Source organism: Montipora capricornis, chromosome 2 (genome assembly GCF_036669925.1).
Source record: "Montipora capricornis isolate CH-2021 chromosome 2, ASM3666992v2, whole genome shotgun sequence".
Taxonomy (NCBI): Eukaryota; Metazoa; Cnidaria; class Anthozoa; order Scleractinia; family Acroporidae; genus Montipora; species Montipora capricornis.
The window spans coordinates 13,574,318-13,589,317 of NC_090884.1; the positions used below are offsets into that span (position 1 = coordinate 13,574,318).

At 36.8% G+C, this 15,000-nt stretch overlaps 2 protein-coding genes and 1 non-coding gene across 3 annotated transcripts in view; 1 reads left to right on the top strand and 2 right to left on the bottom strand.

The window, feature by feature from the left end:
- LOC138038896 (titin-like) overlaps nt 1-15,000 on the bottom strand; it is a 54,389-nt gene that overhangs the window by 37,083 nt on the left and 2,306 nt on the right. Inside the window, exon 2 of the mRNA XM_068884977.1 lies at nt 1,477-1,692. Within this exon, the coding sequence (XP_068741078.1) occupies nt 1,477-1,692 (216 nt within the window). The remainder of the gene's footprint in view (nt 1-1,476; nt 1,693-15,000) is intronic.
- The window catches only part of LOC138038895 (beta-1,3-galactosyl-O-glycosyl-glycoprotein beta-1,6-N-acetylglucosaminyltransferase 3-like), a 47,613-nt gene continuing 34,234 nt past the window's right edge, over nt 1,622-15,000 (top strand). Inside the window, exon 1 of the mRNA XM_068884975.1 lies at nt 1,622-1,719. The gene's annotated coding sequence lies outside the window, so the exon portion shown is untranslated. The remainder of the gene's footprint in view (nt 1,720-15,000) is intronic.
- Nucleotides 5,995-6,067, bottom strand: Trnas-gga (transfer RNA serine (anticodon GGA)). The gene has a single exon. It is a non-coding gene; the product is annotated as a tRNA-Ser (tRNA).

Here is a 15,000-nt window from a genome sequence, read left to right on the forward strand (position 1 = left end):
TAAAAACGGCCAATATCTTCTTATGGTAATTTGTAAATACATTTCAGATCTATTTCACAACGTATTTTGGACGTTGGCGAACTGACATATAAGCGTTGGCGAACTGACATTAGACGTTGGCGAACCGACTTCATAGGTTGGCGAACAGGTCGTTGGCGAAACGACCGGTTACCAGGATAGGAACAAATTTCAAAACTTGCCCAGAGTGACTCAAATCGACACAAGGACAGAAGATGAAGTACGGTAAGAGTAAGTTTAATTATTTCTTGCATTTTCCTCGCTATAAACTAGGATTAGCCGATTTTTTTCCGCATTTCATGTTTCCCTACAAACCGTCACGTTGACTGAGCATTTAAATTGTGATTGGGTCGCCTGTGCAGTCACTGGGATCAGGTTAATTGGGGAAATATTATTTACAAAACAGTCATGTTGCCCTCATACGAACTCCCAATTCAAGGTATCAAGTTGGATGGAACAGCTTTTGCCACATGTACTTCGTCCTGCGATGATGCCGTTCTCGGTTCGCTCGCAAAGAATGAAACCTGATACCGGTGAACAAGTCTAGCACAGAGATTCCAAGATTCAATATAACTTTCCATCAGATCATTGCATTTAAGAAGAGATGTTTAAAATACATGAATCGTTGCGTTACTTGGTTGGGCGCGTGGTATGCAAATATCTCTTATTGTTTACACTGGAAATTTACATTTGATTCACGATAAAATCCATCCCATGGTAAAGCTCATTGTTTCGCTTTTAGCTTGTAGTTTTGAAGAGAGGACACACAGGAATGATAGCTGCTGTCTCGTTTTCTTATTAAACAGTTCCTGTTGTTATTTTAATTGAGAAGTAACGCTTTTGCGAAAGTTGAATCGAGTATGAATAATTATTGACAATGTTTTGCCTAGGTGATTTTGCGAGAATCAAGAGTCGAGGATCGAGATTGATTTTGAGTGAATCGAGTCTCAATCCTCGACTCGATCCTCGATTCTCGTGAGGATCGAGTCGAGACTGTCAACTTACTTTTGCACATAATAATAATAATAATAATAATAATAATAATAATATTTTGTGAAAATGTTCTACCCCAAGCATGGATATTCAACCTGCCAGAGAAAGACTACCCTTAACCTACATGTAAAGTACATGTACGTTATTACATTGTAAGAGTACAATGTAACAACATGTAGGAGTCAGGACAGCTTAGCAGTTATCAACCGTGCCTCTCACCTCTGCGACCCGGGTTCAACCCTCAGCCTCAAGGTCATATCGTATACATTGTAATTATTATGTACATGTATGTGGGATGAGTGTCAGTCGATCTAGGGGTTTTCCTTCCTCATCAAGATCGACTTTCAGTCAATAATTATTAAATCAGGCTGTGGGTGGATACCTTTGATGTGGAGAACCTGTGGTATCCTTCCCTTTCAGTGAATTGAATGAATAAAGTTAAATTGAAGAAACCAGTGTACCCACCTGATACACGAAACTCTTCAGTTCTGTTTTCAAGGAACAAGTTTTCATTGGGTTTAAGTTCGACAGAATTTTGAATACGACTAATCCTCAAAAAAATTATTTTTTCAGGGGTTTTTACTCCTGTAGGATCAAAAGCCACACATGTAACCTTGGCACTTTCAAATTCAATTGGATAGAGGTTCTCTGGATATGGCTCCACAATACCAAAGTTCTGAGCTGAAGGGAGAAAGCAGGGTAAAAATGGTTAGTGCTTGGTCAAAATATAAAACCTCTTAACAGTTTTTATGGTTATGCTCCTTTTATCATTGTTTTTCATTCAATTTTACAATAGACGTGCATCGTATTTCATCTAAATAAGAGGAATGGCCACTTACTGTTCTGCATAAAAAATAATTAATACAATAAGGCGATGTATTATTACAATAAGGCAATGTATAGTTTTTTATCAAGGAAAAAAATAATACCGAAACAAGGCACTTACAGTGGTTTGCCTCAACTTGATAAAAATTAACACTTTCCTGCCAAAGAGTGACACATACATGTGTATATTTTACTCCTCTAGGGCAAAAAGCAAATAATAGGACATTTGTATGATGATGCCATTTGACTACAAGTCCCAGAATCCTTCAGGTTTTGCTTGTCTCGTGCTAATAAGAGCTATTGTTATTTTTACCCCGCTGATAATACAAAATTTAACCAACAAAAGAAAAGCAAAATGAATTCTGGTAGTTGTAGTCAAACATTTAATGATGCTATCGTGAAAGTTGCCTATTACGACAATTCTACAAAATTTCGACATTAAACATCTTGATCTCGACATGCCAAAAATATGCATATCCCATCTAATGGCACATGTCAAAGTATAAAGTTGTTTATCAGATAAAGAAATTACAAGAAATTCGAAAATATCTCCATCTTATGGCTGAAAAATAAATCTGAAAGCTCACTGGAGAGGTCTTAACTACATTTCTACTCCAAAGGAAGGCAAGAGGTAGTAGGGTGTGCAAAGAGTCATGACGGAATTCGGTAGTAGGTGATACTGTTTGAAAATCAAGGTCAACGCAAGAGTTGCTTTCTTCGGATTTGTTATTATTTTATTTTTTCACTCAAGAAGAGCACTCAGTCTGGTAATTCTCTCAGACTGGTAATTGTGTATCACAGGCGATGTACAAAGAGAGGAAACAAATTATGAGCATGTCACTTGATAGCCGATTTTTCCGCAAAAACGTTTTGGCTTGGATGAAAATCACAATATTTTCCCCAGGAAAATTATTTAAAGGTAGTGTCATGACCTTTCTGATGTTAGTTGGTCTTGGTTTTAATTAGCTACCAAAATTAGATCATCAAATTTCAAATTCAAGTTCTTTTACCATCTCAGCAACTTTCAGGCTACAAAGAATTTTCATCCAAAATGAAGTTTACTTCTAGCCGTCAAGAATATATACATGTAATTATTTTAAATTTCTGCAAAATTCAACATTAACTAAACATCTCGATTTCGTCACGCCAAAAATATGCATCTATCTCGTCTATTAGCACATGTCAAAGTGTAAAGTTGTTTACAGGACGAAAAAATTACCTTGCCCCAAAACCCACTCTAATGTCGTCTTTCTTCAACTACAGTGTAGCTACCAAAATAAGTTTGTTTACGCATCTCCGCAGATTTCAATATGCCAGCTTGACAAGTTTACCCCTACCTATGAGAAATTTTTATTTTCAATTTCAGCCAAACGAAACAAATTGTGAATTGATTATGATTTTTTCGCATAAGAGATCTAGATATGACAAAAATATGCACGTCGCGTCGGCAAGTGTCAGAGAGAAAGTTGATTTTTACAAAATGTTTCGAAATTCGAAAATATCAGACATCTTACTGGAATATCAACATGAAAGCTCATTGGAGAGGTTTTATGGGCATTTTGACTCTAAAGGCTGTTTTTCCGCTCAAATCCTACCGGCGTCCCCAACAGGTTTGCCAATCAAATTATCACGCGATTGTCAAAATCGTGCCGTAAATTCCCTAAAATTTCTCTTTTCATGAGGAAAATTAAGAAAGGAAAAGGCAACAAGTAGGCGGCAAACAGACTAACTGTAAAATGGACATCAATTGTTAAAAATGAATAAAGACCTCATTAGTTTAGTGATTCATGCACGTGATCTTACACTCACTCACTCACTCACTCACTCACTCACTCACTCACATCCTTAGCAGAAAAGCTTATAAAGTTCTTGCGACAGTGAAACGATTGTTCTCCAATTCGGATACGACCACAATTACAATTAAGAATAAGTTTTTTGATGCCCTTGTCAAACCTATACTACTATATGGGGACCGGAGCTATTATCATATAAGACCCATTTTGACAAAAGCACTATCGAACAAGTCCATATCAAGTTCTGTAAACAAACACTAAATACCCCATGGTACACAGAGAACATTGCCTGTAGGGCAGAACTTGGACGGTACCCTTCAAGTATAGACATAAAAGCTTCAATATTTAGTTACTCGCTTAGATTACAGCATAAAACAGTCAACCCTCTGTTAAAGGAAGCCTTTCATCACGCAAAAAGTCACAGCCAATTTTTTGATGTATTAAATAATGACGAAACTATACGAATGCACTCTACAGGCAATACATCAAGCCAACTACACATTAAGAATGCTCGTTCCTCCATAAAGAAACAGCTTAAAAAGGACTACATTCGAAATTGGCTGAAGGCTCGCAACAACACTTCCGAAGGCTCTAGACAGAAATTTACACTCAAAGAAGTCAAATTCGACTACCAATTGGAAGACTATCTCAAAACTATCAGAAACCCAGCACATAGAATAAGTATGACAAAATTGCGTCTGGGGGTTCATAGCTTGCGAATACAGACTGGGAAATACGAAAATAGAGGTGCACCAATCCCAGTAGATGGAAGAACGTGTTTAGTCTGCAATAGAGGCTATATAGAAGATGAGCGGCACTTCTTGATGTATTGCCCAGGGTACGATAACATTAGAAATGAGCTCCATTCTCTCCTTTCAACACACGATGTTGTTTTCAAAAGCCTTAATGATGAGGATAAAATACGGTATTTACTTACCCTAGAAAACGAAAGCACTTCAAAGATAATAGGTAAATACACATATTTAATGTTTCAGAAGAGAAAAGACTTCCTAAATGCAAAATAATTAAAATAATAATTTTATACCAATTGTATTACAAGTAATTGTATGATCTTTTTAGTTAATTAGTTATTCTAGTAGATATCATCACCTTTATTGTAACGAGACCGATACCTCCCTTTGGAGAGTAAGGCGCAATAAAGATTTACTGTTTACTGTTTACTGTTTACTCACTCACTCACTCACTCACTCACTCACTCACTCACTCACTCACTCACTCACTCACTCACTCACTCACTAACTCACTCAGACAGACAGACAACCCCGATGGCATTGTGCATTACGGGCTAGCCCGTAAGCACAAAAATTGTTTTTTTCTTTTGTCCACGCTAGCTTCATTCTGGTGTTCTTCTGGTTTATTCTGCCTTATTCTGGTGTCGTTGCGCCTCACTCCGGTATAATATTTATTCCGGTACCATTCTTGTTCATTCCACTTCATTCCGGTGTCATTCCGCTTTAATTCAGAGTCATTCTGCCTCATTACGGCATATTCCGCTTTATTCGGGTATGTTTCCTTTCGTTCAGTTCCGTACCTGTGTTTAGTGACGCCCAGTAAAATCTGTCAAGTCTCACTCCCAGGAGTCAATGGGTGCAGTGTGTACTTACATGTAAATCCCACATACTTTAATAACAAGCCAGTGAATCATCAACAACCTATGAATTCTTGCCTGGCAAAAGAGATAAAATCTCTAATATCAAAACATCATTGCTTAGTGATTACAGTATCTGGTTCAAATTTTCAGAGAATGCACTTTCAGTATTCAGTTCTTTATTCTCAGCTGACTGATTAAAGAAAACTATTTTAGCCTTGTGCTAATGAATAAAAAAATGTAAACATTGCCAACCTTCCTTTGAGACACAGTGTAATTAACAATAAATTTTGAGCTGTCACCAAAGAAGTTTTGAGACATCATGGATTGACTTTAATGCTTTGTTTAATACCTTGACCATTGAATTCACAAATGGAGACCCAAAAAATAGAAATCAGGACTGCATTTTTCATGGGCCAAACCTTTAACAATGATTATTATACTCAAGTGAAGCTATGATCTTCGCAGTTATGAACGCAATTTTTACAATTACGTAGAGAAGCCTGAAAAATTCAGGTTTTGAACCCGTGACCTCGCGATTCCGGTGCGACGCTCTAACCAAGTGAGCTATGAAGCCACTGACGTTGGGAGCTGGTCATTTGTGGGTTCTAATGGTCCCGTGAGGAATGAATCAATGATGAAATGGTATATGAAATGAATCATATATGAACTGCGGATATGAAATCAAGTGAAGCTATGATCTTCGCAGTTATGAACGCAATTTTTACAATTACGTAGAGAAGCCTGAAAAATTCAGGACCTCAACGGGGTTTGAACCCGTGACCTCGCGATTCCAGTGCGACGCTCTAACCAACTGAGCTATGAAGCCACTGACGTTGGGAGCTGGTCATTTGTGGGTTCTAATGGAGGTGAGGAATGAATCAATGATTCATTGATTCATTCCTCACGGGACTAGATTGGCTTACTGGAATTAGCTAAAAATAGCTTGTAATAGACAAACAATAACAACAAACTCTTGCCATGGAAACAATCCTACTTAATAACATAAAATTATTTTATTTTATTTTTTTATGACTTATTATTTTTTATTTTTTATTTTTTACATACATTAATTAAATACAATTCTAAAACATCAAATTACAGTACTTACAATACTGCATTTACTAACACTTCATTACAATACTTGTCTAATGCCTATCTACCTAAATATTATGAAAAAAAAAAAGGATTCCATATACAGCCAAATACGTACAGTTCTAAGAAACACACTTCAAAAACAGATTATGGGTTAGGTTCAGAGCCCTTGCACAAATCCCACTTCTTATTAAATTTGCCCATGTTATTAGCATTTACAAATATAATCTTTTCCGTTTCATACTTAACTTTTGCCTTTAGCTTAAAGGCGTTTATAACAGGAGGAGACAGATTTCTTTTGCAATCCCATATATATGATTTAGCGACTAGTATCAAATAGTTTAGTAAAGGGCAATTTGCGTAAATAATACCAATCATGACATCTTGCAGAGTAAGGTGGACGAATTTTCTGGTCAGTAAGAAGAAGAAATATTCGAAATCTTTCCAAAAAGGTTGCACAAGGCTACAATGAAAAAGGAGATGGTGTAGAGCTTCCGGTTCTGAGTTACAAAACTAACATTTATCCTCTGAGATGTAACCTATCTTAAATAACTTTGTATTAGTAAATAGTATCGAGCTGAGGACTTTGTACTGAAATGCTTTTAGGTATGGTTCAAAGGACACCTTATGCGGTAGCCAGAAAACCCTTTTTCAAGTGATCTTCTGACAAATTAAAAGTTTTCCTCAGATGTTGAGATTTATTTGAAAGCTTGGCTTTTCAGTTTTTCATTAGTCCTTATCAGGACTTGAAAATTGCGACCTGCCCCTTTGCGATTAAAATATCTGGAGGAGTCGCCAACTTGCGACCAGCTTTTACCGTTGAAATAAAAGGGTTAGCAGTTGGCATTTTGTCGCGACTTTTGCTAAAGTAAGTAAAGCGATGAAAAATCATTTCGATTGTCGTCCTGAATTTTGTTTCAACTTGGAGATATGGAGCAAACTTGTAATGTGGTCCGCGATCCATTTCCTCGATCAATCACCATTTTCAGCGGTTTCATACACGTATACATGTATATTGCGGGCTTCTATTGCCGAAAAATGCGTGGAAACTGCTCACGAATTTTAATCTCACGAACGAAATGGCGTGTTTTCTTCAATAAAATAGTCAATCTCTTTGGCTTTCATGTTTGTAAGGATGGTTAGCAGCTGCTTTATCACTAATATCAGGCATTTCTTCAGTTTTATGCAGAAAATTGTCACGATATCGTAGTATAGTCGTACGTGATCATTGGCCATGTAACCAGACGTTGATTGACATGTAATTACGGCTATTGGTTAGATATGTCAATCAACGTCTGGTTACATGGCCAACGGGTCACGTACGACTATACTACGATATCGTCACAAAAATATCGTAATCATGCGGAGGATGTGGATTTTAGGGATTATGCGGATCTGCATCGCTGCATCCTGTCAGATGCCCTGTTTAAAAGCAGTCAGTGTAAAACGCAGACTGCAGACCAGGGCTAAAATGCAGACTGAGGGTAAAATGCAGACTGCAGACCAGGGGTAAAATGCAGACTGCAGGTAAAATAAAATATTAATGATGAAAAACGAATCCTAAGGATAAAATAAAATTAGAATTATTAAACGTATTTTAGTATTTAAACGGTAGATATAGGCATATTTTTATCCCCTAAAAATTTCTAATCTGTTCGGATGTGTCTTTCAAACACTCTTTAATTTATCCTTATGACTCGTTTTTTATTATTAACATTTATTTTACCCTCAGGCTGCATTTTACCCCCGGTCTGCAAGCTGCATTCTGCACTTTACCCTCAGTCTGCAGTCTGCAGTTTGCGTTTCATGAGGAGCTTAACTTGGGTCAGGAATGTGGGTCCCCGCTGTTTAGGTAAAAACAAAATTACCAAAATCTCAGTGGGAGTTGTAACAAGACTCACACTAAAAGGGCAGAGCGAGAGACAAAGGGAAAGAGAGGTGTTAATCTCGACACATTTGTTGGGCCGACTTCGTCATAAAGTTTTAACGACGACAAATAACTCAAATTACTTTAAATTAATTTTGAGTGATGTGTCAAAATAGTCCAGAGGCAGAGTAAATCAATCTGAAATATTTTCTAAAACACGGTTTACAACGCCCAGCATCATGCAATTAAAAAATGGAAAATATTTCTTTATTCTCTTTATTTCAAATAACTTTAAACACAGGCAAATTATATCTTAACTTTCAGGCTACCGAGATGCAACTTGTTTTGCCCGGCATACACTTTTCTCAACAGCAACGGTGAATTGGTTCTTTTCTGATTTTAAAGCAATCCATTTTTAAGTTTTATACTTATGGAACTCGATAACTAAGGAATAAAACTCAACAGCTATTACACCTTCGAACATAATTCTCTGGTTAAACATGAAACGTTCGTGATCGATGTATTGGTGTATTTGTTAATTTAAACACAGACAAATTATTTCTTAACTGTCAGGCTACCGAGATGCAACTTGTTTTGCCTGGCATACACTTTTCTCAACAGCAACGGTGAATTGGTTCATTTCTGATTTTAAAGCAATCCATTTGTAAGTTTTATTATACTTATGGAACTCGATAACTGAGGAATCTGCTTCCCTAATTCTCCGGTTAAACATGAAACGCGTTAGTGATGTATTGATGTACAGGCAAATTATTTTGTCAGCTAACTTTCAGGCTACAGAGGTGCAACTTGTTTTGCCTGGCATACACTTTTCTCAACAGCAACGGTGAATTAGTTCTTTTCTGATTTTAAAGCAATCCATTTTTAAGTTTTATATTTCTGGAACTCGATAAGGGCCAAGTCGCACTAGAGGACAAAACTGTTTACTTATGTCAAAAATCTGTCATCACAATGAAAAACCAAGTGCGACCGGTTTGTCCACCGAAGGACAAAATTTGGTCACAGACGGACAAACTTCAAAGATGCCGTCGACTACCTCTGGAGCAGGCCAAACTGAAACAAATCTTAGAAAACAATAGCGAGGGTGTCTTGATTCGGAAATGATTTGACAGGTGATATGTAGCAGAGTCTCTATGCGATAGACTTCGCGGTAAAATTGATAACGTTCTCATTTCGCAACAACATGAATTCAGGCGCGGGCGACCAATATTTTCCGTACGAAATGGGGCAACAATTTCCTCAATATCCACCAGGATGGATCTATCCGATGCCTAGGCCTTACATATTCAACGATCGAGGAACTCCCAGCCCATCTCCTTCTACAACGAGTTCTGACTCGTAGCAAGAATCCTTTCAGTTCAGCGAAGACGGCTCAATGTCGGGATCATCTTAAACTTTTTTGCGCCGTACATCTTCGTCAGCCGAGAACATTTTGAGACCCATGGTGTCGCGGTTTGTGGATGGACAGCATGGTGTGATGTTTTGTTCACATATTTTGTTCTCAAGTGCGACTGTATCTTTCCGGACAATTTTTTTTGTCACTGGCCGATTTCAAGTCAGATTTGTCCTGAACAAATCCGAAATTGCCCTCTAGTGCGACTTGGCCCTAACTACGGAATAAAACTCAACAGCTATTACACCTTCGAACATAATTCTTTGGTTAAACATGAAACGTTAGTGATGTATTGGTGTATTCGTTAATTTAAACACAGGCAAAATATTTTGTCAGTTACCTTTCAGGCTACCGAGATGCAAGTTGTTTTGCCTGGCATACACTTTTCTCAACAGCAACGGTGAATTGGTTCTTTTCTGATTTTAAAGCAATCCATTTTTAAGTTTTATACTTCTGGAACTCGATAACTGAGAAATAAAACTCAACAGCTATTACACCTTTGAACATCTGCTTCCCTAATTCTCCGGTTAAACATGAAACGTTAGTGATGTATTGGTGTATTTGTTAAGGACGGTACCTACTCTTGTTATTGCGTATACGTTCTGCGCATCTTGAGATACTCGGATTTCCTATCGGCGATGCTTACTAATACAGGGATACTTTTGCGCGGTTTAAAACTATCCGGAGAAAGTAGATCTTAGTAAGTACTCTTGGTATCCAAAATGAAAATTGGGGGTTACCATGCATTTTTCAGAGATAATTAAGCTTCAATTTGAGAAAGAACGCCATACATTGCTTTGTATTTTAAAGCTTTTTACGAATATTATTCATGAATTATCTTTGAAAAATGCGTGGTTACCCCCAATTTTCTTTTTGGATTTCAATAACACTTGTTAAGATCTACATTTCCTGCATAATCACACACCGGGGCAAAAATATTGTTAATTAGTAGGCACCGTCCTTAATTTAAACACAGGCAAATTATTTTGTCAGCTAACTTTCAGGCTACAGAGGTGCAACTTGTTTTGCCTGGCATACACTTTTCTCAACAGCAACGGTGAATTGGTTCTTTTCTGATTTTAAAGCAAACCATTTTTAAGTTTTATTATACTTATGGAACTCGATAACTGAGGAATAAAACTAAACAGCTATTACACCTTCGAACATCTGCTTCCCTAATTCTCCGGTTAAACATGAAACGTTAGTGATGTATTGGTGTATTTGTTAATTTAAACACAGGCAAATTATTTTGTCAGTTAACTGTCAGGCCACCGAGATGCAACTTGTTTTGCCTGGCATACACTTTTCTCAACAGCAACGGTGAATTGGTTCTTTTCTGATTTTAAAGCAATCCATTTTTAAGTTTTATACTTCTGGAACTCGATAACTGAGGAATAAAACTCAACAGCTATTACACCTTTGAACATCTGCTTCCCTAATTCTCCGGTTAAACATGAAACGCGTTAGTGATGTATTGATGTACAGGCAAATTATTTTGTCAGCTAACTTTCAGGCTACAGAGGTGAAACTTGTTTTGCCTGGCATACACTTTTCTCAAGAGCAACGGTGAATTAGTTCTTTTCTGATTTTAAAGCAATCCATTTTTAAGTTTTATATTTCTGGAACTCGATAACTGAGGAATAAAACTCAACAGCTATTACACCTTCGAACATAATTCTTTGGTTAAACATGAAACGTTAGTGATGTATTGGTGTATTCGTTAATTTAAACACAGGCAAAATATTTTGTCAGTTACCTTTCAGGCTACCGAGATGCAAGTTGTTTTGCCTGGCATACACTTTTCTCAACAGCAACGGTGAATTGGTTCTTTTCTGATTTTAAAGCAAACCATTTTTAAGTTTTATTATACTTATGGAACTCGATAACTGAGGAATAAAACTAAACAGCTATTACACCTTCGAACATGTGCTTCCCTAATTCTCCGGTTAAACATGAAACGTTAGTGATGTATTGGTGTATTTGTTAATTTAAACACAGGCAAATTATTTTGTCAGTTAATTTTCAGGCTACCGAGATGCAACTTGTTTTGCCTGGCATACACTTTTCTCAACAGCAACGGTGAATTGGTTCTTTTCTGATTTTAAAGCAAACCAGTTTTAAGTTTTTTACCCATGGAACTCGATAACTGAGGAATAAAACTCAACAGCTATTACACCTTGGAACATAATTCTCCGGCTAAACATGAAACGTTAGTGATGTAGCTTTTAGGCTACCGAGATGCAACTTGTTTTGCCTGGCATACACTTTTCTCAACAGCAACGGTGAATTGGTTCTTTTCTGATTTTAAAGCAAACCAGTTTTAAGTTTTATACCCATGGAACTCGATAACTGAGGAATAAAACTCAACAGCTATTACACCTTGGAACATAATTCTCCGGTTAAACATGAAACGTTAGTGATGTAGCTTTTAGGCTACCGAGATGCAAGTTGTTTTGCCTGGCATACACTTTTCTCAACAGCAACGGTGAATTGGTTCTTTTCTGATTTTAAAGGAAACCAGTTTTAAGTTTTATACCCATGGAACTCGATAACTGAGGAATAAAACTCAACAGCTATTACACCTTTGAACATCTGCTTCCCTAATTCTCCGGTTAAACATGAAACGCGTTAGTGATGTATTGATGTACAGGCAAATTATTTTGTCAGCTAACTTTCAGGCTACAGAGGTGAAACTTGTTTTGCCTGGCATACACTTTTCTCAAGAGCAACGGTGAATTAGTTCTTTTCTGATTTTAAAGCAATCCATTTTTAAGTTTTATATTTCTGGAACTCGATAACTGAGGAATAAAACTCAACAGCTATTACACCTTCGAACATAATTCTTTGGTTAAACATGAAACGTTAGTGATGTATTGGTGTATTCGTTAATTTAAACACAGGCAAAATATTTTGTCAGTTACCTTTCAGGCTACCGAGATGCAAGTTGTTTTGCCTGGCATACACTTTTCTCAACAGCAACGGTGAATTGGTTCTTTTCTGATTTTAAAGCAAACCATTTTTAAGTTTTATTATACTTATGGAACTCGATAACTGAGGAATAAAACTAAACAGCTATTACACCTTCGAACATCTGCTTCCCTAATTCTCCGGTTAAACATGAAACGTTAGTGATGTATTGGTGTATTTGTTAATTTAAACACAGGCAAATTATTTTGTCAGTTAATTTTCAGGCTACCGAGATGCAACTTGTTTTGCCTGGCATACACTTTTCTCAACAGCAACGGTGAATTGGTTCTTTTCTGATTTTAAAGCAAACCAGTTTTAAGTTTTTTACCCATGGAACTCGATAACTGAGGAATAAAACTCAACAGCTATTACACCTTGGAACATAATTCTCCGGCTAAACATGAAACGTTAGTGATGTAGCTTTTAGGCTACCGAGATGCAACTTGTTTTGCCTGGCATACACTTTTCTCAACAGCAACGGTGAATTGGTTCTTTTCTGATTTTAAAGCAAACCAGTTTTAAGTTTTATACCCATGGAACTCGATAACTGAGGAATAAAACTCAACAGCTATTACACCTTGGAACATAATTCTCCGGTTAAACATGAAACGTTAGTGATGTAGCTTTTAGGCTACCGAGATGCAAGTTGTTTTGCCTGGCATACACTTTTCTCAACAGCAACGGTGAATTGGTTCTTTTCTGATTTTAAAGGAAACCAGTTTTAAGTTTTATACCCATGGAACTCGATAACTGAGGAATAAAACTCAACAGCTATTACACCTTTGAACATCTGCTTCCCTAATTCTCCGGTTAAACATGAAACGCGTTAGTGATGTATTGATGTACAGGCAAATTATTTTGTCAGCTAACTTTCAGGCTACAGAGGTGAAACTTGTTTTGCCTGGCATACACTTTTCTCAAGAGCAACGGTGAATTAGTTCTTTTCTGATTTTAAAGCAATCCATTTTTAAGTTTTATATTTCTGGAACTCGATAACTGAGGAATAAAACTCAACAGCTATTACACCTTCGAACATAATTCTTTGGTTAAACATGAAACGTTAGTGATGTATTGGTGTATTCGTTAATTTAAACACAGGCAAAATATTTTGTCAGTTACCTTTCAGGCTACCGAGATGCAAGTTGTTTTGCCTGGCATACACTTTTCTCAACAGCAACGGTGAATTGGTTCTTTTCTGATTTTAAAGCAAACCATTTTTAAGTTTTATTATACTTATGGAACTCGATAACTGAGGAATAAAACTAAACAGCTATTACACCTTCGAACATGTGCTTCCCTAATTCTCCGGTTAAACATGAAACGTTAGTGATGTATTGGTGTATTTGTTAATTTAAACACAGGCAAATTATTTTGTCAGTTAATTTTCAGGCTACCGAGATGCAACTTGTTTTGCCTGGCATACACTTTTCTCAACAGCAACGGTGAATTGGTTCTTTTCTGATTTTAAAGCAAACCAGTTTTAAGTTTTTTACCCATGGAACTCGATAACTGAGGAATAAAACTCAACAGCTATTACACCTTGGAACATAATTCTCCGGCTAAACATGAAACGTTAGTGATGTAGCTTTTAGGCTACCGAGATGCAACTTGTTTTGCCTGGCATACACTTTTCTCAACAGCAACGGTGAATTGGTTCTTTTCTGATTTTAAAGCAAACCAGTTTTAAGTTTTATACCCATGGAACTCGATAACTGAGGAATAAAACTCAACAGCTATTACACCTTGGAACATAATTCTCCGGTTAAACATGAAACGTTAGTGATGTAGCTTTTAGGCTACCGAGATGCAAGTTGTTTTGCCTGGCATACACTTTTCTCAACAGCAACGGTGAATTGGTTCTTTTCTGATTTTAAAGGAAACCAGTTTTAAGTTTTATACCCATGGAACTCGATAACTGAGGAATAAAACTCAACAGCTATTACACCTTTGAACATCTGCTTCCCTAATTCTCCGGTTAAACATGAAACGGGTTAGTGATGTATTGATGTACAGGCAAATTATTTTGTCAGCTAACTTTCAGGCTACAGAGGTGCAACTTGTTTCGCCTGGCATACACTTTTCTCAACAGCAACGGTGAATTGGATCTTTTCTGATTTTAAAGCAAACCATTTTTAAGTTTTATTATACTTATGGAACTCGATAACTGAGGAATAAAACTCAACAGCTATTACACCTTCGAACATCTGCTTCCCTAATTCTCTGGTTAAACATGAAACGTTAGTGATGTATTGGTGTATTTGTTAATTTAAACACAGGCAAATTATTTTGTCAGTTAACTTTTAGGCTACCGAGATGCAACTTGTTTTGCCTGGCATACACTTTTCTCAACAGCAACGGTGAATTGGTTCTTTTCTGATTTTAAAGCAAACCAGTTTTAAGTTTTATACCCATGGAACTCGAA